The sequence below is a fragment of the Lithobates pipiens genome, unplaced genomic scaffold, assembly GCF_037356315.1.
Source record: "Lithobates pipiens isolate NorthernLeopardFrog02 unplaced genomic scaffold, aLitPip1_a1.2 Scaffold_22, whole genome shotgun sequence".
Classification (NCBI taxonomy): domain Eukaryota; kingdom Metazoa; phylum Chordata; class Amphibia; order Anura; family Ranidae; genus Lithobates; species Lithobates pipiens.
Genome location: NW_027507784.1, coordinates 172731241 through 172755708, shown reverse-complemented (window position 1 = coordinate 172755708; position 24468 = coordinate 172731241). Strand labels below are relative to the sequence as shown.

Genomic DNA, 24468 nt, shown 5'->3' with positions numbered 1-24468 from the left:
TTTCAGCAGCTAAAGAGTAAATTTATTTAGTAGCGCTGGAATATTTACCACATGTTTTGTTCTGGTGAGTACACATTGCCATGGCCTCAATGTTTAGCTTCATAGTGTGGCAATTTTAACCTGCCATGTTTCACAGGCAGCGTCGCATGTCATACTTGCCCGTTGAGCTCAATGGGACTGGGCAGCAGGCACAAGCCAAATGGTTGGCTTAAAGTTGAGACATGGTATTTCAATTCTAAATTCCCATTCAGCTGGGAAAGAAACACATTTAGGAGGCAGCAGTATTACCTCCAGCATTAACAGTGGGAGTGTTTTAAAGGGGCATTAAATAACAGATGTGTGCATTAAGTACAAAGTGCAGGGTTCAGGTGTGCTCTATGTACAGAGTGCAGGGTTCACTTGTGCACTACATACGGAATGCAGGGTTCAGGGGTGCACTGCGTAAAGATTGCAGGGTTCAGAGGTGCCCCCCTTTCCCCCAAATCGCCACCTCCTCAGTACAGTGCTCTACTCACACCTCTAAATCACCCTCCTTGAGAATACCTAATAGAGAACTGCAGCTGCAGAGAAGCAGGATAGGTTACTCAGTAGGGGACTGAGGCCATGGGCACAGACTTCAGAGCTGTTGCCGGCAGACAAGTACTGGATTCCAAGTACATATCTATGCAGAGAGGCGGCAGGCGGAGCACAGTTGGGATCACTCTGCAGCCGGCGACCGGGATCTGCAAATGCAGCCGTCTGCTCCTTCTGTCGCTGGCTTCTGCCTGCTCCTTCCGTCACTGGCTTCTGCCTGCTTCTATTTAAAAATAATCCCAATTCCAATCTTCCTGAATAAGTGGCTGCTGGTGCTGCATCAGCTGGGAAGGGGTTCATTCATACACTAATCTGCCTAATAATAGAAATTATTTTTAATGACATAAAATTTCCCAGGCATTTACTGACAGCTGTAAAAATTACTGATTCCACAGTTGGTGGCGTCAATGTGGAGCATAGATAAATTCTAATATTTTTTTATAAGTGAACACTGTACTGTATGGAAAATGGTAGTGACATGAATAAACACACACAGGTCGAACTGGATGGACCAGTGTCTTTATTCAACCTTACCATGTAACTATCTGCATCTGTAAGATGCTGAGACTTAGGCTAGGATAATGGCATGCACAGTATTTCCATCATCAGCGAGTGATTGTAGGGTGCAGCAAGAACACTCTGAACCTGAAAGAAGAGGAAAAAATGGCAGAGGTGGCGAAGAAGTATATACTTGCATGCTATGGTGAAAACCTGCCCAGCAAATTCCCCAATTCAGCTCTGCTTTAACTTAGTGTATAAAGTCGTGTTGACTTCAATAATTCAATCACGTACGGGCAAAAATCTATTTTTTTCATTTCTCTTCTGTTTTCATGATTAAAAAATGAGGTGTTGAAAGTGAAAACAACCTCACATTATTCACTTTTGCTAAATATTTCTATTCTTTTTAGTAAATGGACCCCAATAAGTATGTTCTTGAATACTTCTCATAAAAAACAACCTGTTGAAGTTGAAGTAAATGCCTATTTAAAGATTACATTCTGTAGACCTTTAACATTTACAAAAATCTCCCTGCCAGACATCTTCCTGAGCTTTTAGGAGTCACGTGGTCTAATGTTTGTTGTGATCTACAGAGCCATAAAATCTGAATGGACTGAACCCTTACTTTATGGCTTTATACCGTTCCATTCCAAAACTTATTACAATAATCTAAGTTAATTCAGTTTACAACAATAGGAATTATGTGCTTTACGTTTACAGGTTAATTCCAACAACATTTTATCCTGGAAGAATAATTTTGTCATTGGATTTTGTGATTTTCTGTTTACGTCTTATGCATATATTCACCATTAGCAAAACCCTTGGACCTAAAATCATCATTGTTAAAAGAATGGTAAGTAAAATATTGATTAAAATGTATTTAACTAAATTCAAATATAACAAAGTTAGGTAATAGACTATTACAAAACACACAGTTTTTGTTATTTTTAATGTTTAATTAAAGGATATCTGCCAAGACCAATACAGTACCTGGGCCTGCAAGAGTACATTGAATAATAATTAGTCATGCTTTCTACTTCTGTAGGAGTTAAGATTAATCTGACTATGTAATAAAAATGAATGCCGGGTACAGCTTTCATGAATAATTATCCTCCGTGTCTGTTTTGTGCTCTGACTATATGCAGATATTAGTTAGTTTTATTTCAAAAGTGAAGGAGATTTAAAGTAGAACTGTAGCTAATATGTGTCACCACTATGCTTATAGAAGGTGAATGGTATAAAGCTCTTTCAGGTTTGCATTCCCAAGAAGGAATTTTGTGATGAGCACTAGGGATGAGCCGAATACCCCCCTGTTCGGTTCGCACCAGAACCTACGAACAGACCTAAACTTTGTGTGAACTTTAGAACCCTATTAAAGTCTATGGGACTCGAATGTTCACAATCTAAAGTGCTAATTTGAAAGGCTAATATGCAAGTTACTGTCCTAAAAAGTGTTTGGGGACCTGGGTCCTGCCCCAGGGGACATGGATCAATGCAAAAAAAGTTTTAAAAACTGACGTTTTTTCAGAAGCAGTGATTTTAATAATGATTAAAGTTAAACAATAAAAGTGTAATATTCCTTTAAATGTGGTACTTGGGGGGTGTCTATAGTATGCCTGTGAAGGGGTGCATGTTTCCTGTGCTTAGAACTGTCCCTGCACAAAGTGTCATTTGTGCAGGAAAAAAAGTCTTTTAAAATCACTTGCGGCTATATTGTCGGCTCCCCGTAATACAGAGAACACTCAATGAGTGTTCTGTGTATTAGCCGACAATTCATTCATTCATTGATAAAAAAAAAAAAAAAAAGCGTGGAGGTTCCCCTAAATTCAATTACCAGGCCCTTCAGTTCTGGTATGGATATTAAGGGGAACCCCACATCAAATTAAAAAAAAATAAAAAAAAAATTTGATGTGGGGGTCCCCCTAAAAATCCATACCAGACCCTTTATCCGAGCACGCAACCTGGCAGGCCGCAGGAAAAGAGGGGGGGACGAGAGAGCGGCCCCCCTCCCTCCTGAACCGTACCAGGCCACATGCCCTCAACATTGGGTGGATGCTTTGGGGGTCTGTGACGGGTCATGTTGATGGGGACAAGGGCTTCATCCCCACAACCCTGAGCGGTGGTTGTGGGGGTCTGCGGGCGAGGGGCTTATCAGAATCTGGAAGCCCCCTTTAACCCCCCCCTGTTTGAAATGGTAAGGGGGTACAAAAGTACCCCTATCATTTCACAAAGAGAAACACAAAGTGTAAAAATGGTTAAATAAGACAAACACACTTTTGAAAAATTCCTTTATTAAAAAAAAAAAAAAAAAGATTCCAGCGGTGCTTATCCACTCTTGCTATTCAGCGACGGATCTCTGTGGTCCAGCCCATCCTCCCAATGTTGAGGGCATGTGGCCTGGTACGGTTCAGGAGGGAGGGGGGGCCGCTCTCTCATCCCCCCCTCTTTTCCTGCGGCCTGCCAGGTTGCGTGCTCGGATAAAGGGTCTGGCATGGATTTTTAGGGGACCCCCACGTCCAATTTTTTTTAAAAATTGATGCGGGGTTCCCCTTAATATCCATATCAGACCTTAAGGGCCTGGTAATTGAATTTAGGTGAACCCCCACGCTTTTTTTTTTATCAATGAATGAATATAGCCGCAAGTGATTTTAAAAGACTTTTTTCCTGCACAAATGACACTTTGTGCAGGGACAGTTCTAAGCACGGGAAACATGCACCCCTTCACAGGCATACTATAGACACCCCCCAAGTACCACATTTAAAGGAATATTACACTTTTATTGTTTCACTTTAATCATTATTAAAATCACTGCTTCTGAAAAAACGGCCGTTTTTAAAACTTTTTTTTGCATTGATCCATGTCCCCTGGGGCAGGACCCAGGTCCCCAAACACTTTTTAGGACAGTAACCTGCATATTACCCTTTAAAATTAGCATTTTAGATTTCTCCCATAGACTTGTATAGGGTGTTCCGGCTTTTCGAATTTGCCGCAAACAGCCCAAATTGTTCACTGTTCGCTGAACAGGCGAACAGGCATTGTTCGAGTCGAACATGAGTTCGACTCGAAGCTCATCCCTAATGAGCACAAAAATCCTATTCCATATGTTGTTATTTAGAGCTTAAGGCCCTGTATAAGGTAATTTGGAATGAAGTTTACTTTTTTTGGTGGCTTGGCAATGAGAGTACTGTACCATAAAATTCTGCATGTGCAAGCCCTTTTCTTACAGTTCCTTGGGTTCCTAGACTCACAGGAAAGATAACTTCTCCAGCTTTCCTTGCTCAGCAGCTCAGGGGGCACACCTGATGAGTCACAGATTGCTGGGCAAGTGATCTCCAGCCAGGTGAGCGGCCTTCCACTGTCAGAAGAGTGCAGGCAGGCAGAACTAAACCTAATAGCATGCTCTTTCTCCAGAAGACCTAGCATCTGTGGGGAGCCTCTCCTTCATGTGAGTGGTCCCTTGCCCTTGGGCCTTGAAACCCTCCAGCTGTTCACCTGTGTTATCAGAGTGACCCTGGACTTCACTGAGAGGGATGCTGTTTCTGCACATAATTGCAAGCAGCTGTTGTTTTTCTGAACTGTTTTGCTATAGTACTAATTCTCAGCTAAACTTTCTGTTTTATATTGTCTTCTAGAGAGAATGTTACCGCACATTAATGCACATTACTCTGACTAAGCCACAGAGACATTGCTGTACATGTTTGTGCAGCTTTGATAATCTGTTTTGTATTATTCTGCAGTGTGTACACGCTCTTTGTCATCCCTAACCTGTTTTATAAGACTGCTGAGAAACTTTGGCTTGTCTTAACCCCACTTATTGAAACCCAAAAACCCCCAAAAAAGACACAGAGACTACTTTAAGTTGGAAGTAGGGCAAGGCTACAACTTTATTGAACATACCAAGTATAACAACCTTCAAAATACCACATAACCATGCTAGTCACAGTTATACTGTGAGCATTCATAACCAAACTCTAAGGCCGCGTACACACGCGGGGACTGTTCGGCCAACTTTGTCCGCTGAACAGTGTTTCGGCGGACAGTCCGCCCATGTGTGGGCTTTCAGCGGACAGTTTCAGCGAACAGTCCGCTGAACAAGGTTTTTCGGAAATTCCGAAAAACTGTCCGCTGAAACTTTGTTTCAGCGAACAGTCCCCTCGTGTGTAGGCTTGTTCGTCAAACTAAGTTCCGCGCATGCTCAGAAAGGATTTACACGCCGAAAGTTATAATGCAGTGTATAGGACGTCGTATTTTTCGTCCCGTCGTACGTGCCGTTCACGTCATCGCGCACGGTTTCAGCAAACTGTTTGTTCGTCGTGTGTGGCCATGTCCGTCCATGCTAATTTTGAGCGGACTGTTTGCTGAAACTGTTTGACGGACAAAGTTGGGCGAACAGTCCCTGCGTGTGTACGCGGCCTTAGAAGCTTGTCTCCACCATCAATGCGAGACAGGCATTAAACTGAGTGAGTAAAGGCAGGAGCCAGTCAGCCTGACCTCTTGCGAGCAGATCCCTGACCCCATCGACCAAGGCATCGGTGTCCATGGCAAATCCAGCAGGGACGCAGGGGAGGACAACTCTTCTCTTGAGAGTAGTGGGACATTCCTCTGCATAGCCTTTTCTAGAGTTCAGGCTCCACCCAGTCACCTCATGCCATCATAGCCAATCCCAACAGAGCCACTCCAACTACCTGGTTAGGGTGACGTCCACTTAGATGCCAAGCATCCAGCAGTTAAGGGTCCCTTTCCTTAGGATGGGGAGGGTCAAGGGGCCTTCATTGTTGCTTCTTGTACCTGTATGGTAAACGTAGTATAGTTACAAGTGCTCCCAGTTTGATCGTGTTGCTATTCTGTTAAAGTATATTTTTGATAAAGGGTACAGTTGTGTATTTACCAGTCAAGGCTAAGGTAATGTTACTGCTTTTCTCAGGCTGCTATAATGCAGTGGGGTTAAATTAGTTGTAGATGCTGTTAAGAAAAGATAGAAAAGTGTATGTTCTTTTTGCAAAGTAAATATTAAAGCGGTAATAAACCCAAAACCATAATTGTAATATTTTACAGCTTACCAATCATTAGATGTGATGGCTGCATCTGCTTTCTTATTTAGGTTTTTTACCTCTGCTTTCACCTAGCAGTCTGGCAGTAACACACCTCCTTTATTAGAGTGCATTCAGTCTGGATGAAGATGCACAGGGGGCACCTTTGGACAGCAACACTGTTAACCTGCGAGGGGGGGTACACTTTATAAGAAGTTATAAACTGTTTTTTTTCTTTTTGTGATAAAGGTTTTACATTAATAAATAAGAGCTGATCATTGTAAGCACTCCTGGCAATGTTAAATGGCTTGTCCCATCTCTGTAACTGACATATTGTGCTGGAGTGCTTATTCTTTTGAAAAACAACAGACTTACTGGTTGGATCACCAAATAGAAGAAAGAAAGCCTAAAAAAGAAAAACAGCCATCACATCAAAGAATTGGTAATCTACAATATAATAAATGTTTGCTTTTGGGTTTAATACCGCTTTTACCACTTCCCGCCCAGCCTATTGTAAAATGATCAAAAATGTTTTTATTTTTATACGGGGTCCGGCGCCACTGTTAATTGGCTCCAATGGAGTGTGTACATATAATAAGAGTACACGCACGCCACTTGCCTTCACAAAACCACTGTGGTTGTCAGGTAGGTATCGAATCCTACCCGAAGGAGTGTATATATAAGTTACAAAGGAGGAAAAAGGGGGGTGTACAAAACAAACCCTTAAGCTGACCTCTACTACTATAAAAAATACCTCTACCACCAATAATGTGCACCCGTACCTGTAGTCAACCACTAGGGTACCACAAATAGTAGCTATGCGTACACAAATCTTGACACATGCATGAACATCAGGGATTACTACTATGGTGCATAACGTACAGTAATATGCATAACGTGCAAAAGTGATAAATAATATATGATAGTGAACCACTATATTGGTAAGTATGTTAAAAGGTTACCACAGTAGGATTAGTTGAAACTAAATTTGCAATACACATACAGTAAAACACAGTGCACTGTGCCCTCAAATTAAATTAGTTGATAGATAAATGTATAATAATGAAAAAATGTAAAAATATGTGAAAAAATTATAAATAATTAATAAAAAATAATAAAAAGGAAAAGATTTTTTGTATATGATAAGCAGTTCACAAAAAATTCATAAAAAATTCATATAAACCCCGAAAATAGTTTGTGTAAAGCCAGATTGGCAATAACCTATGCAGTGCAGTCCAAAAAATGAAAAAATTATTAACAATTATCAATTGTCCACAAATTCTTCAGGAAAGTGCAGTAGGTGAAAGTGACTGGTGCTCGGAAACATAAAATTCAGGTGACTTCCGTGCTCACCCCCTTAGCTCCCCACTCACCGGAACTACAAAAGAATTGGACAAATTTGAAACCTACATCGACCTAAAAAAATTTATGAGGAAAATTAACCTTAAAAAACATTTTGCGTTCAACATAGACACTAGGAAACCTTCTACAACGTACTACGCTCAAACCAACCTGAAAAATAACTCTACCTTCAACCCAAACACCCCAGGGAACCAATGTATGGGAGCCTTCTGCAAGATGGTGGAAAATGATTTGAGGAAGCTTGAAAAGAACAGAGATAAGAAGGAAAAAGCAGTGTGGAAGATAATTAAGGAACTAGGGAAGAAAAAGGATGTGGTCATCAGACCAGCTGATAAGGGTGGCGGCCTTGTTATTTTGGGGAAACGGGAGTACCAAGAGGAAAAGGAGAACCTTCTGAGTATTAAGGATACCTATAGGCTATTGAAGAAAAACCCTAAATGGGAGTATGAGCAGAAACTGAGAGTGTTTGTAGAAAAAGGCAAAGACGCTGGCATTCTTAGCCCCCAGGAAGCGGAATACCTGGTCTCCAATTCAACTAAGACCCCTGTTATATATTATACCCCCAAAATTCACAAGAGATTGATAAAACCCCCTGGTAGGCCGATTATCAGTGGAATCAATTCCGTGTTTTCACGTTTAGGTGAATACTTGGATAAATTTCTGAAACCGGTGGTGCCTATGGGGAGATCGTACCTGAGGGACAGTTCCCAACTTATAGAAGACCTCCAGACCATCTCCGGGACCCAGAACTACTTGTTAGCAACCATTGATGTGAATTCCCTGTATACGAGTATTGTACAACGTGATGGGCTATTCAGTGTGGAAAAAGCTCTGTACGAACGGACTGACATGAGACAAGACCAAGTACAGTTTATAATCGAGGGCTTACGTTTGGCCATGGAATGTAACTATTTCTGGTACAAGCAACTAAATTATGTGCAATCAAAGGGGGTAGCCATGGGAGCACGGTATGCCCCAAGTGTGGCAAACCTCCTCATGGACCTATGGGAGGAGGAATATATCTATGCTAGAAATATACCAGAATTGAAATATCTAAGAAGATACATAGATGATCTCATTGTGCTTTGGGAGGGTACAGCTGAGTCCTTTAACCAATTCCTCCATAGTCTGAATCAGAATAAGTATGGGCTAACTTTTAGTGGAAAATCCGACATACAAAAAATTGAGTTCCTCGACCTTGAAATTTTCAAAGAAGGGGATATTTTGAGTACTAAAACTTACTTTAAAAGTACGGATCGAAATGGCTATATCCCTAAGTCAAGTTGCCACCACCCAAGGTGGAAAGAAAATGTCCCCAAAGGACAACTTATAAGGATTCGTAGAAACTGCAATTCTTTGTTGGATTTTAATGCACAGGCAGATAGGCTAATTGCACAATTTATAGAAAAGGGGTATGATCGAGGGACATTAATCAAGCTTAAAGATAAAATCGCAACCATGGACAGGAAAACCCTCTTTATTAAAAATAAAAAAGAACAAACAAGAAAGGACTTATCTTTCATCACTGGTTTCAACACACAATATCGTGATGTGGAGAAAATCGTAAAAAAGTATTGGCCCATTCTGCAAGAAGACAAAACTTTGGCTAACATCCTCCCTAAGAGACCCTCCTTTATATACAGAAGAGCGCCTAATCTTCGTAATCTGTTGGTACACAATGTTATCGACCCCCCTAGGCCCATTAAGATTTCCGATGACCTGAAGGGCTTTTATAGATGTAACAGATGTCTCCCGTGCAGAGTTAGCAAGGTCCAACCCCGCAAACGTGACACATTTAAATCTAGGACGAACCATAAAGAGCACAAAATACCTAAGCTCATGACATGTAGGAGTACACATGTCACGTACGTGATCGAATGTCCGTGCAAACTGCAATACGTGGGGAGAACTACTCGCCCCTTGTTTGTTCGGATAAGGGAACATATTAACAATATCAAAAAGGGCTTTCCTAACCATAACCTCTCCCGACATTTTGATCAGTTCCACCATAGAGACCCATCAAAACTTATCTTTTATGGGATAGATTGTGTTATGAACAATTGGAGGGGTGGTAATAATACCACACTTATATTCCAAAATGAAACAGCCTGGATATATTGTCTTGACACTATAGCCCCTAAGGGGTTGAACTTAGATATCGACCTAAACTGTTTCATAGCTAACCCTTAAGTAGTTCAGCCTCAGGGGCCCTCCCCGCTAAACAGGGTCCCCTGGTTACAATTTTTTCTAAACAAACCTTTGACAATGTTTTCTAAACAATTTTTTCTAAACAAAATGTTTGACAGTGTTCCTCTTGTAACATCTTTTCTGCAATCTTTTACCCCTTCTGGTATGTCCCACTATTTGCAACCCACCTGATCTTCTGGTGGTCCCACTGATGGTGACAATAAAATAGGATTTAGTATATGCATTCAGCCTCACCCACCTTTCAACTTACTGGGGGTTGGAGCTGGTGCTGCTGCATGCATTTAAATTTAAAGTTAAATTTATGTATATATATATATATATGTATGGCCCTTAAATACCTCCCGACCTATGGGTTAAATGAGGAGGTGCTCATGCCTGCATTCCATTTAAGTGACCAGCAGGCCCCCTCCTTTTTCCCTATATCGGGATGGTATGTGGCTTTTTTCCTCAAAAACCTGTTTTTTTTTGGCTTCTAGTAACTCCCCTATTTCTTTCTAAATAGGTTCTTCTAAACAATTCCTCCAAAGAGTTTCCTTTGAAAAGCCTATTTATAGACTCCTTGTTAAGAGGTTTTTTCCTACAAAGGCCCCTTTTAAGTAGAATTTTGTCAACTCTCTGTTTAGCCGAATAGCTTTACCAGGTAAAAACTGGCTTTGCATTGGTTTCATTCCTGCACCTGTATTCTGGGTACTAGCCACTAGATGGCCGCCTCAGTGTGCTAGGATATCCTGTATTAATTCAGCAATTCAAACTAGCTATAATAACACGTGCTTTGAGGAAAGCATGTTTCAATTCTAATTTTACTTTTATGTTTATTTCTTTTTATTTACCCTCTCCTGTCCCCGTGTAGCCTTTGGTTATATAATAGGGTATGCTTTTAAAATTGCCGCCTGGCCCCCCACCCGAGTGGTAGACTGAAAAATATCCTTGAAATAATGTCTCCTAAGGATGTATTACTCATGGGAGGCGGGCCTGCAAAATCGAGTGACCTATCGAATTTTGTGGGTGGGTCTGCTCATTGATTCTTAAACTGTGGCTGTGTGGGTGCGTGCTATCGTCGCTGAGGACGTTTTATGACGAAACGCGTATGACGCAATCACGCACGCCACTTCCGTATTGTCATTCATACTAGGTGGTACGCAGGGCGGAACGCACGCCAGGTACGGTTGCCTACGTGCCTGTCCCCGTGCTAAGGCTGGGCACTGTCAGTTCCCATACAGGCGGCAGGTCTATACCCCCATGTGAGGATCGGCGGCAGAGGTTTCTTTCTCCCCCCAGCCTGCCGTTTTGGATGCAGTGGACTCTGCGCTTGGGGGATTAGACAGATGTACTGTGCCCCCCATCTATCCAACCCTGCTTACCTTTTTTGTTAGCGCTTGAGTGTGCACATTACCAGGGCTCACCTTAGGGCTTCTGGTAGTGGAGAGGTGCATAAACTTAAAGCTACCATATACTCTGCATATAAAAAGAGTTTTTTACATATATATTTTTATTTTTATTTTTATTTTTCAGCACTATCTACATATTTCTGGCCTTTTTAAAACTTTCTTGTGTTCCTTGGAACTGATTGTCTGTTCTCTGTGCCATATTGGGGTTTCACATTATATACCCCCCAAGGGTTTTTCTGTGGAATTTTCTGTGGAATTTTCTGTGGAACTTTTTATATAATAATTCTTTTTATATTTTTTGTCATTTTTTGCAAAACACATCTCTTGTTTGGATACTGGTGTGTGAATAAAGTTTACGTTTTTAAACAAACGTATATTTTCTTTGGAATTACTACACTATGGAATCCTCCCCCCTTCTTTTTCCCTGAGGAAACCCTGACTATCAGCACCAGCCTTACCTATACATCAGGAAGTGAGTGGATTACAACCTTCGTAAAACCTTCATCAGCGCACCAACGCTTGCTGTGTGATTCCTACGGGCCTGATTGCCCTTCGTGGGCTCATAGTTCCGGTGAGTGGGGAGCTAAGGTGGTGAGCACGGAAGTCACCTGAATTTTATGTTTCCGAGCACCAGTCACTTTCACCTACTGCACTTTCCTGAAGAATTTGTGGACAATTGATAATTGTTAATAATTTTTTCATTTTTTGGACTGCACTGCATAGGTTATTGCCAATCTGGCTTTACACTAACTATTTTTGGGGTTTATATGAATTTTTTATGAATTTTTTGTGAACTGCTTATCATATACAAAAAATCTTTTCCTTTTTATTATTTTTTATTAATTATTTATAATTTTTTCACATATTTTTACATTTTTTCATTATTATACATTTATCTATCAACTAATTTAATTTGAGGGCACAGTGCACTGTGTTTTACTGTATGTGTATTGCAAATTTAGTTTCAACTAATCCTACTGTGGTAACCTTTTAACATACTTACCAATATAGTGGTTCACTATCATATATTATTTATCACTTTTGCACGTTATGCATATTACTGTACGTTATGCACCATAGTAGTAATCCCTGATGTTCATGCATGTGTCAAGATTTGTGTACGCATAGCTACTATTTGTGGTACCCTAGTGGTTGACTACAGGTACGGGTGCACATTATTGGTGGTAGAGGTATTTTTTATAGTAGTAGAGGTCAGCTTAAGGGTTTGTTTTGTACACCCCCCTTTTTCCTCCTTTGTAACTTATATATACACTCCTTCGGGTAGGATTCGATACCTACCTGACAACCACTGTGGTTTTGTGAAGGCAAGTGGCGTGCGTGTACTCTTATTATATGTACACACTCCATTGGAGCCAATTAACAGTGGCGCCGGACCCCGTATAAAAATAAAAAAAATTTTGATACTGGTCGCATCCCCTTGGGGCTGCGATTTTTAGGGGTGGCGACACTGGTTGGGTGTCCTTCCATCTACGCCTGAATCTCATTATAGCCTCCGCAGCGCGGCCTGGGATCTGTAAGATCTGAGTATTTTTTCATTGTAAAATGATGGCTGGGCAGAACATTGTGCATTCCGGGTGGACGTCCTCCCAGAACACGCCATGGGCCGTGCTGTGAGCGATGTGTCATCGGCTGTGTCCACCAAACACAACCGATGACTAATCAGTGTACTGGCCCGCTGCCAGTACAATGGGATGAGCTGTGATTGGCCCTGTCTGTACGATGTTATCACTGTGACACAACAACACAATTGTACTCGATATATGGCATGAAAGGAAGCCATTCATTGTTTACAATTGTTATGTGATCTACTGTGTCACAGCAGATCGCATTGAAAGACAGGGCAAATCACAGGTCATCTGTACCATGTGATTAGCTGTGGCTAATCACAGCTAATCACAATACACACTAAATGAATCAGTTTCATTCAGTAAAAATGGTTAAAAAGGTAAATTCACTGGTATAAGCAATCAAAATGTGCAAAAAAAATAAAAATACTGATCACTTCCCTAGAGTAGTACAGTGTTATTATGGTAATCTTGTATTGCTCTGGTCACAATGTGAAAAAGAAAATAATAAAAAATAATAATAATAAAAAAGAAACAAAAATTCAATTGAAAAAATATATTAAATATTTTTTATTTTATTATTTTTTATTTTTTTACATACTGTCCCTGATCACCACCAGTTATATAATGACGCTGTACTGCACTGGTGACAGTATGTAAAAAAAAAAACATTTTTTTTTTAAATTTCTTAATTTTCTAAACAATTGTGACAAAATATTACCACTTCAAAAACTTGCCATACCTCTTACTAAATAACTTGCACTGTCTACTTTCCAAAAAGGGCTAATTTGGGGGATATTTTGACCCGTCCTGGTGTTTTCAGGCCTCAAGAAATGTGATAGGCCGCCAGTACATCAATTTTCAGATCTACTCTCTGGCCACTTCCTTAGGTACACCTGTTCAATTGCTTGTTAACACAAATTGCTAATTAGACAATTAAATGGTAGCAACTCAATGCATTTAGACATCTAGACGTGGTGAAGATGACTCGCTGAAGTTCAAACTTAGCATCAGAATGGGGAAGAAAGGAGATTTAAGTGACTTTGACCGTGGCATGGTTGTTAGTGTCGGGTGGGCTGGTCTAAATATTCAAAAATCTGCTGATCTACTAGGGTTTTTACAGGCAACCATCTCTAGGGTTTGCAGAGAATGGTCCAAAAAAGAGAAAATATCCAGTGAGCAGCAGTTGTGTGGACGAAAATGCCTTGTTGATGTAAGAAGTCAGAGGAGAGTGGGCAGACTGGTTTAAGATGATAGAAAGGCAACAGTAACTCAAATAATCACTCATTACAACCAAGGCATGCAAAATACAATCTCTGCATGCACAACACATCGAACCTTGAAGCAGATGAGCTCCAGCAGCAGATCACACCGGGTGCCACTCCTGTCAGCTAAGAAAAGGAAACTGAGGCTACAATTTGCACAGGCTTACAAAAATTGGACAATAGAAGATTGGAAAAACATTGCCTGGTCTGATGAGTCTCAATTTCAGCTGCAACATTCAGATGGTAGGGTCAGAATTTGGCATAAACAACATGAAAGAATTGATGCACCCTGCCGTGTATCAATGGTTCAGGCTGGCGGTGATGTATTGGGGTGGGGTATATTTTCTTGGCACATGTTGGGCCCCTTAGTAAAAAATTGAGCATTGTTTAAATGCCCCGGCCTACCTGAGTATTGTTGCTGATCATGTCCATCCCTTTGTGACTACAATGTACCCATCTTCTGATTGCTACTTCCAGCAGGATGAGACACCATCTCACAAAGCTCACATCATCTCACCACTGGTTTGTTGAACATGACAATGAGTTCTCTGCACTCTAAATGCCTCCACAGTTACCAGATCTCAATTTAACCACTTAAGCCCCGGACCAATTGTCAGCCTAAGGACCAGAGGTCTTTTTACAATTTCGCACTTCACTGCTTTAACTGGTAATTGCGCGGTCATGCAATGTTGTACCCAAACTAAATTTGCGTCCTTTTCTTCCCACAAGTAGAGCTTTCTTTTGATGGTATTTGATTGCCTCTGCGATTTTTATTTTTTACGATATAAAAGGAAAAAGACTGAAAATTTTGAAAAAAAAAGATATTTTCTACTTTTTGTTATAAGAAAAATCGAATAAACTAAATTTTAGTCATACATTTAGGCCAAAATGTATTCAGCCACATGTCTTTAGTAAAAAAAATGTCAATAAGTGTATATTTATTGGTTTGCGCAAAAGTTATAGCGTCTACAAACTAGAGTACATTTTCTGGAATTTACACAGCTTTTAATTTATGACTGCCTATCTCATTTCTTGAGGTGCTAAAATGGCAGGGCAGTACAACCCCCCCCCCCAAATGACCCCCTTTTGGAAAGTAGACACCCCAAGGAAATTTCTGAGGGGCATGTTGAGCCCATTGAATATTTTTTTTTGTCCCAAGTGACTGAATAATGACACAAAAAAAAAAAAAGTTTACAAAAAGTTGTCACTAAATTATATATTGCTCACACATGCCATAGTTATATGTGGAATTGCACCCCAAAATATATTCTGCTACTTCTCCTGAGTACGGGGATACCACATATGTGGGACTTTTTGGGAGTCTATCCGCGTACGGGACCCAAAAAAGCCAATCACTTCCTTCAGGGTTTAAATATAAAACGCTACCAAAAAAACTGTTAGCGATCTCAGGGATCAGGCCTGACTCTGCGAATGCTGCAGTTATGTGTTTAGTGTTTTGTAAGTGACAGTGATCGATCGATACTGCACTTGGGTGGGCTGGGCGGAGGGGCAAAACGCAGGTGCTAGCAGGTATCTGGGCTGATCCCGCTAACAATACGTTTTTTTGGAACCCTAAACTGCTGGGGACACTAGTATAGATCTGATCAGATCAGATATTGATCTGTTCAGATACTATACCACTACGGGAGGTGTATGCTTTGCGCGTGGGTGTTAGCGGTACTGGCACTAACCTAGCGCTGCCTGGGGCGACGCAGACCCTGACCTTAAAACCTAATTGATATCACCCGCTGGGTGATCAGGGGGTTAAACCTTTATTGGGTAATAAATGGTGGGTGCCCTGATGCTATAAAAAGCAAACTAACTAACCAGAGTCACCCATAACACTTATACCATGATCACTGGTGAAATGGTTAACTAGGGGCAATCAGGGGGTTAAATCCTTTATTAGGTAGTATATGGGGGTCCCTGACCCTATATATAAACCTGACGGGGAGCCTAAATAACTAACTGACTAACCAGCATCACCAGTGACACTTATACGGTGATCACTGGTGAAAGGGTTAACTGTAGGGGCAATCAGGGGGGTAAAATCTTTATTAGGTAGTATATGGGGTTACCTAACGCTATAAAAACCTGGCGGGGAACCTAAAATATAATTAGCTACCTAGCGGCACCAGTGACACTAATGCAGCGATCAGAAAAACGATCGCTTAGTAACACTGGCAAAAGGTTGTGAAAGGGTTACCTGGGGGCAATCAGGGAGTTAAAACCTTTATTAGGTAGTATATGGGGGTCCCTGACGCTATATAAAAACCTGACGGGGAACCTAAATAACTAACTGGCTAACCAGCGTCACCAGTGACACTTATGCAGTGATCTCTGGTGAAAGGGTTAACTCTAGGGGCAATCAGGGGGTTAAAACTTTTATTGGGTAGTATATGGGGGTACCTAATGCTATAAAAACCTGGCGGTGAACCTAAAAAAATAACTAGCTACCTAGCGGCACCAGTGACACTAATGCAGCAATCAGAAAAACGATCGCTTAGTGACACTGGCAAAAGGGGGTGAAAGGGTTAACTCTAGGGGCAATCAGGGGGTTAAACCTTTATTGGGGGGTAGGGGGCTACCCTGGACCTAACACTAACTGCCCTGACACTTTTTACTGTCACAACTGACACTAAATGCAGTGAACAGTAAATAAATGATCACTGCAATCAGTGACACTGTGACTGGGAGGGGGGGGCGCGATCGGAGGGGGGGTGATTTGTGTGCCTATGTGTACCTACATGTCAGTGTAGTGTTGGTGCACACTTACTATGTCCTCTCCTCGCAGTCCGGTCAAAAAGACTGCCCCGAGGAGAGTGACATCACTTCCTCCCTGCCTGTGTTTACACTACACAGGCAGGGGAAGCTTCTCATTTGCCAGGAGCGATCGAGAGGGGATGGCCAGAAACCAACGGCCATCCCCTCATCCCAGATCTCTCCTGAAGCAGCCAGCGGGAGGGGGTCCGATCGGACCCCCCACCCGCTGGAAGGCAAGCACGTATGGGTACGTGCTTGTGCCCGTACATGCCATTCTGCCGACGTAGAATTACATGCGGCGGTCCTTAAGTGGTTAATAGAGCACAATAGTGAATGGGAGATACACATCATGGATGTGCATTGACAAATCTGCAGCAACTGCGTGATGCTATCATGTCAATATGGGCCAAAATCTTTGAGGAATGTTTCCAACACCTTGTTGAATCTATGCCACAAAAGAATTAAGGCAGTTCTAAAGGCAATAGGGGGTCCAACCCGGTACTAGCAAGGTGTACTGATTTTAGTTATTTCTGCCAAAGAAATGTAACAGAATACATGTTGGCCTAAATGTATGAAGAAAGATTATTTATTTGCACAATTTTATAACAGAAACTAAGAAAAACAAGTTTTTTTTCAAGAATTTTGGTCTTTTTTTTGTTTAGTAAAAACAAAAACCCAGAGGTGATTAAATACTACCAAAAGAAAGCTGTATTTGTGTGGAAAAAAATGATAAAAATGTCATATGGGTACAGTATTGCAAAACTGCACAATTGTCATTCAAATTGCAACAGCTCTGAAACTGAAAATTGGCCTGGGCAGGAAGGGGGTGAAAGTGCCCAGTATTAAAGTGGTAAAATGTCCAAACGTTTGTGGGAATTTTATGCAAAAAAGATGCATTTTTGCTAGCATATGATTGATTAACTAAAGTGAATGCAGCTTCACCTTAGCTATCAACATTCTTTTTGTAAAGTGAACATACACTTAGCTAGTGAGAAAAATGAGAGTGAAAGCATAATGCAGTCTATGGTCCTTTAGGAAAACAACCCCAGTGCCTATATATATATATATATTGCCATATTTTATTCATTTTGTTGTGGATTATTTTTTGTTTCAATGTTCTATTAAAATATGCAGTAAACTCAATTTGTTTTACAAATATAGTGACAAGTTCAGTTTTAAATAGACCCTCAGATAACACACACTAATAATTTTAATAAATGAGTATTGCGTCTATAGCTGTTTACATCTGTTTTGATGTGATGTATTGCTTAAAAAAAGGTTCAGCAATTACTGTTTAGGTAGCTCTGATTGTAGACACAATTACACAATAAAAGGCACATTTATACTGCTAGTAGGACATTTTTTTTTACATTTCTCTATATTTAAAGTGCAAGTAAAATGTCAGGTAAATGGCTTATTGTTTTCCATAATGTTGTATTGATATATATATAATGTTAAAATAAATTGTTAAACCCATTTTGTTTTTTTATACTTACTGGAAGGTCTTCTCCTCACTGGTGTTCTACCTTAACTTTTACGCAGTCAAGCTTTAAAAGTGACTATAGTGGCTATTCAAACTGATTGTGCAATCTCCTTTAGCTCTACCAGTCTAGTTAATTAGATTGTTTAGGTGTGTCCTCTTATTACATTGTATATCTAAAGGAGATTGTACCGAGATTGTATAATCAAACTGTATAATGTGTGGCCAGATTACATTCTATCATATAAGTATAGTGTCAAGTTATCTGTGATTTAGTGATTGGAAGTATATGTGTTTTATATGGTTTACAGTAGTCATGTGCATTCGTTTTCGTCCAAATTTCAGGTATTTTCGTTATCGTTTTGACAAACGATAACGAAAGCACAGAATCCGAAAAACAAAAGATCCAACATAAATAAATGCTTTATTTTCATTTTCGTTTTCTTTTTGACACAGTTCGATACAGATAGGAGATTCGACGTGACTCTGACAATAACAATCTGTGTCTATTGAACTTGTATCATAACAGTCCATTCGCACACGGGCAACACGACTTCCAGCACGACTTTGAGAGGCAACTTGGACACGACTTGAGTGTGAATCACAGTGCGACTTACAACACGACTTACCGGGCGTGGGGGCCCCCTCAAAATCCATACCAGGCCCTTCGGGTCTGGCATGGATGTTAAGGGGAACCCCGTGCCAAAAAAATGGAGTGGGGTCCCCCTCAAAATCCATACCAGGCCCTTCAGGTCTGGTATGGATTTTAAGGGGAACCCCGTGGCAAAAAAATGGTGTGGGGGTCCCCCTCAAAATCCATATCAGACCCTTATCCGAGCACGCAACCTGGCTGGCCGCAGGAAAAGAGGGGGATGAGAGAGCGCCCCCCTCCTGAACCGTACCAGGTCACATGCCCTCAACATTGGGAGGATGCTTTGGAGGTAGCCCCTCAAAGCACCTTGTCCCCATGTTGATGAGAACAAGGGCCTCATGCCCACAACCCTGGCCGGTGGTTGTGGGGGTCTGCGGGTGGGGGGCTTAGCAGAATCTGGAAGCCCCCTTTAACAAGGGGACCCCCAGATCCCGGCCTTCCCCCGTGTGAAATGGTAAGGGGGTACAGAAGTACCCCTACCATTTCACCAAAAAAGTGACAAAAAGTTTTAAAAATTACACGAGACGGTCTTTGACAAGTCTTTTATTAAAGTCTTCTTTCATCTACTTTCTTCTGGTCTTTTTCCTTTCTTCATCCTTCCATTTCTTCCTCCATCTTCTTCTTCCTCTGATCCTCTTCTTCTTGCTCCGGTGTTCTCGCCCAGCATCTTTCTCCACGGCATCTCTTCTTAGTTCTCAGGCAGCTCTGTGCAATAGGAGGCTCCCGCTATGTGACGCTTCTCTTCTTCTGATAGTTCTTTTATAATGGAAGGGGGGGCACCCGGTGACTCCACCCCCTCTGATGCATGGAACCATGAAGAAAGAAGATGAAAGAAGATGAAAGAAGACTTTAATAAAGGACTTGTCAAAGACCGTCTCCTGTCATTTTTAACACTTTTTTTGTCACTTTTTTTGTGCAATGGTAGGGGTTCTTCTGTACCCCCTTACCATTTCACACAGGGGGGAGGCTGGGATCTCGGGGTCCCCTTGTTAAAGGGGGCTTTCAGATTCTGATAAGCCCCCCACCCGCAGACCCCCACAATCACCGGCCAGGGTTGTGGGGATGAGGCCCTTGTCCTCATCAACATGGGGACAAGGTGCTTTGAGGGGTTACCCCCAAAGCATCCTCCCAAAGTTGAGGGTATGTGGCCTGGTAAGGTTCAGGAGGGGGGTGCTCTCTCATCCCCCCTCTTTTCCTGTGGCAGGCCAGGTTGCGTGCTGGATTTTGAGGGGGACCCCCACGCCATTTTTTTGGCACGGGTTTCCCCTTAAAATCCACGTCAGACCTGAAGGGCCTGGTATGGATTTTGAGGGGGACCCCCACGCCATTTTTTTATTTTATTTTTGGCAGGGGGTTCCCCTAATATCCATACCAGACCCAAAAGGGCCTGGTATGGAATTTTGGGGGACCCCCATGCATTTTTTCTTCTTAATTTTTGTTTCTTAATGCTAATGCTAATGACCTGTGTGCAATGCAAATAGCCTTAAAAAAAAACATAGAAGACGTACAACATTAGAATCCTACTATAGCTTGTAGTTGAAATAGTCAACCGAGAATGTATGATTGCAGCATCATAAGTGAGTTTTCGCTGCTCCATCAAATATTCTTTAACCTCCCTGGCGGTATGATTATTTCTGATTTTAGGTGCTGAAAGTGGTACAATTATTTTGCATGGAAATTTGGTGTTTTATATTGTAGGCCTGCAATTCTTAGGAATAACTCTTTTAAATCTGTTCAAACAAGAGTCTAGTAGACATCCCGGGTATGATAAAGTTTATAATATAATAAATAATGATAATAATAATAAAAATTATTCAATAATGTAATCAAATCCAAAAATACTGAAATTTGCTCATTTGCAGAATTGTCACTGTCATTAGATTTAGTGTTTGATGACGAATTTCCCCGCAAATCGCTATCGCTCAATTCTGCAAGTGATTATAATTTATAAGTTTTCTAGTTGGTCTAAAATCCCTTTTGACATAAAGGGACACTTTATGGTTGCTATGGACAATCTCCAAATTCCAGGCAGAAAAAAACAGTATTTATAATATAAAACTACATGCAGGGCACTTGACAGACCGCTAGGGACAATAGGGATGTGTATTTTTTATACAGTCTGTCTGCTTTTTATACAGTACTGTATGTGTTTTGTGTATTTTAACTTTTTTGAATTTGGAGCCAATCTCCGCTCCCATGCGTTGTAACGTCGCAGGAAACGTAGCTTGGCGGCACTCGTGACAGTGTGTGAATCGAACGGAGGACAGCTCGCACACACAGCGTGGAGGACATCTCTGGATCCAGGGGACAAGGTAAGTAACCTCTCCCTGTATCCTCCCTGTATCCAGCGATGCGATCCCAAGTCTGGCTCGGGGTTACCACTCGTGGTACTGAAATTGCAGCCTGAGCCAGACTCGGGATTACCGCTAGGGAGGTTAAACATTCGACAGACACTGTGAGCCTTCAATGACAGATTTGACCTTAATTCATTTGGATTTTCGGACGAATGCAATTTTTTCATGAAAAACAAAATAAATAAAAACGAATTTCGGGAGTAACTAAATAAATGTATTTTTCGGACAAAAACGAAATTCCGAAACAAAATATTTCAGTCTGCACATGTCTAGTTTACAATACATTCACACCCTCTTGCATGTAAACATACATAACGCAATCAATCTGTTTCTTTTCCCAAGCACAGATGAAAGATGTCTTCTTTTTCCTTTTCCTCTTGGCTGTTTGGGTGATATCCTTTGGAGTTGCAAAACAAGCAATATTGATTCACAATGAGATAAGGGTTGACTGGATATTCCGTGGAGTTGTTTACCATTCCTACATGACATTATTTGGGCAAATTCCTTCTTATATAGATGGTATGAAGTCAAGTAATTATGGCAATATGTCTGATAATCGTAAATAACACACAAGACTGCATAGCTAGTTCAGTGGCCTTACTTGTCACTCTTGCAATTATACTTCTTGGTCACCAACACCCCCCAAGTCCATTGATTGGACAAAGGAGGATTAACAGATTACTTACTAGGTCATCACTGTTCTCTGTCTACTTGTAAATCTGTTCATAGTGTTAGGCCCCCGGTTCACACTGCCGTGACTTTGAGGATTATTTATTTGCACAATTTTATAACAGAAACTAAGAAAACACGATTTTTTTCAAGAATTTTGGTCTTTTTTTGTTTATTTAGCAAAAAAAAAAACCCAGTGGCAAAAGAAAGCTGTAATTGTGTGGAAAAAAAACTATAAAAATGTCATATGGGTACAGTATTTGAAGCCAACATCCCAGCGTGACTTTGACACAACTTGCATACGACTTCTTTAACAGAAGTCAATGCAAGTCATGCCAAAGTCAGACCACAAGTAGGGCAGGAACCTTTTTTCTAAGTCAGAGCAATTCAAGTCACTCCTTTTAGAACAGTTCCATTGCACTAAATGAGGCACAACTTCTCATGCAACATGTGCTCACATAGTCGGAGCACATGTTGCATTCGTGTGAACCAAGGCTAAGGCTAAAAGCATTGTGCAAAGCAAAGTGTGCTGCTATACACAGAACATCATGAAACTAATATAAAAATAAATATTGGTACTTATATTAGCATTTAAAGCATTTCTAAACTCAAAACACAATCACTAAATAAATTGTAGGTTACCAATCCTTAGATGTTGTGATTAATTTAGGTTTCTGTTTTTTTAGTCTCTTTTCCCCTCTTTTTTCCCCTGGTGAGCCAACCAGTAACACACTGTAGGGCTGATTTACTAAAACTGGAGAGTGCCAAATCTGGTGCAGTTGTAATTGGTAGCCAATCAGCTTTAGCTTGTTCATTTAAGCTTTGACAAAAAAAAACTGGATGCTGATTGGCTTCTATGTAGATCTACACCAGATTTTGCACACTTAAGTGTTAGTAAATCAACCTCTTTCTGTCTTAGTGATGCTACGATCACCCCTCCACTGTATCTATGGAGGCGCATTGTAGCCGCCCTTAGACAGCTGCAACGTTAATCTGTGGAGAGGGTAGTGTTAGATGGACTAGTAGATTTAGATGGACTTTACAAAAGTGACTAAAAATTTAAGATGATTCCAGGAAAACACTTTTTAAGCATTTATAGCAGTGATGGTGAACCTTGGCACTCCAGATGTTTTGGAACTACATTTCCCATGATGCTCAGGCACTCTGCAGTGTAGTGGAGCATCATGGGAAATGTAGTTCCAAAACATCTGGGGTGCCAAGGTTCGCCATCACTGATTTATAGAAACATTTTTTTCTTCCTTTTGGGATAAATGCTTCACCACTGACAGGCCACAAGTGACTGGCTGAAAAACGCTTAAAAAATAATTCTTGTAGCTGTTTCTGTACTGTGCATGGCACAGTTCCAAAGCCAACCGATTAGTCAGCTGCCGAGCTTGGCCTCAACTTATATGGCGGGGCGTATCAATATAAGCCACACCTGATGAACACCATGATGTCAATGCGCAGGCATGCACCTAGACCTGCCCTATCGCCCAATCTAAGGCCAAGCCCAGCAGTTCTCTAATTGGCTGGCCCCATAGATCAGAGTCACAGACAAGAGGATTCTTATGGGCACTTTTCTCCTGTCTACAGAAATTTATAGACTGGAGAAAAGTGCCTGTTTTTTACAAACTGTCTGTAAATTTACTGAAAACTTAACAGCAAGCTTTAACTATTTTAAATTTTTTCAGATGAATTTATTACTGAATTTTTAACTGAACTAAATTGTGTTTTTAGACATGTCTTGAGTCCAGTTCTCAGAAATTCAGTTTCTCATGTTGAAGCAGAACTAAATCTAATTTATGTAACTGTTTCCCAGAACTATTACACTTTACAGAGTACTTTTGCGCTCTCATCCAAACTGTCCAGCCATCAAATGGCTGTTGTCACAGCTGATCATATCTGGCAAATGCAGATCAAACAGAGGCTAAGATGGCAGCTTCTTTGGCTGAAAAGAATAGGAGGGTTTAGTTCTGCTTACATTCCAATATGTATTAATTCTGAATAATTCAACTAGTAAAAAAAACAGCTTGCTAACTTATTGTACTATAATTTGTTTTATTTATAGGAGTGAATTTTAGTCTTGACCAATGCACTGTAAATGGGACAGATCCAAACAAACAGAAATGTCCTGAATCTAATAAGGAGAATCACCAGCCAGTATTTCCACAGTGGCTGACTGTTTTATTACTGTGCCTCTACTTATTGTTCACCAACATTCTTCTCCTAAACCTTCTCATTGCTATGTTTAAGTAAGTCACTCTTTATGCAAAATCTGATAACTCACATTTAAGCTGGGTATAAACATATCGAAATTTGACTGGTTCAACAGGAACAAGACGCATTTTGGTATGTGTTTAGCCCTGGTTGTTCAAGAATAGCTGGTCATTAGACTGGCATCTGTCAAACCTTTTTTTGGAAAACCAGATCAGCTGCTACAGCACTGATCAATGTATTCTGACGAAAAGGGTAATCCACACTGTTAGAATACAATAGCACAGTGGGGGAGATCCCCGAAACCACATTGCTTGTATGGGGATCTGTGAAGTTTTTTTTGTTCAACCCACTGGTTAAACAAAAAAACAAAAAAACTCTGCATGTATACCTTGCTTTAGTTGTAAGTGCATAAAATGTATTTA

The 24468-nt window shown here is 40.8% G+C and overlaps 1 protein-coding gene across 1 annotated transcript in view; it reads left to right on the top strand.

The window, feature by feature from the left end:
- The window catches only part of TRPM2 (transient receptor potential cation channel subfamily M member 2), a 406419-nt gene that overhangs the window by 301948 nt on the left and 80003 nt on the right, over positions 1–24468 (top strand). The window contains exons 20-22 of the mRNA XM_077448652.1: positions 1792–1924; positions 21508–21679; positions 23898–24081. Coding sequence (XP_077304778.1) covers positions 1792–1924; positions 21508–21679; positions 23898–24081 — 489 coding nt within the window. The remainder of the gene's footprint in view (positions 1–1791; positions 1925–21507; positions 21680–23897; positions 24082–24468) is intronic.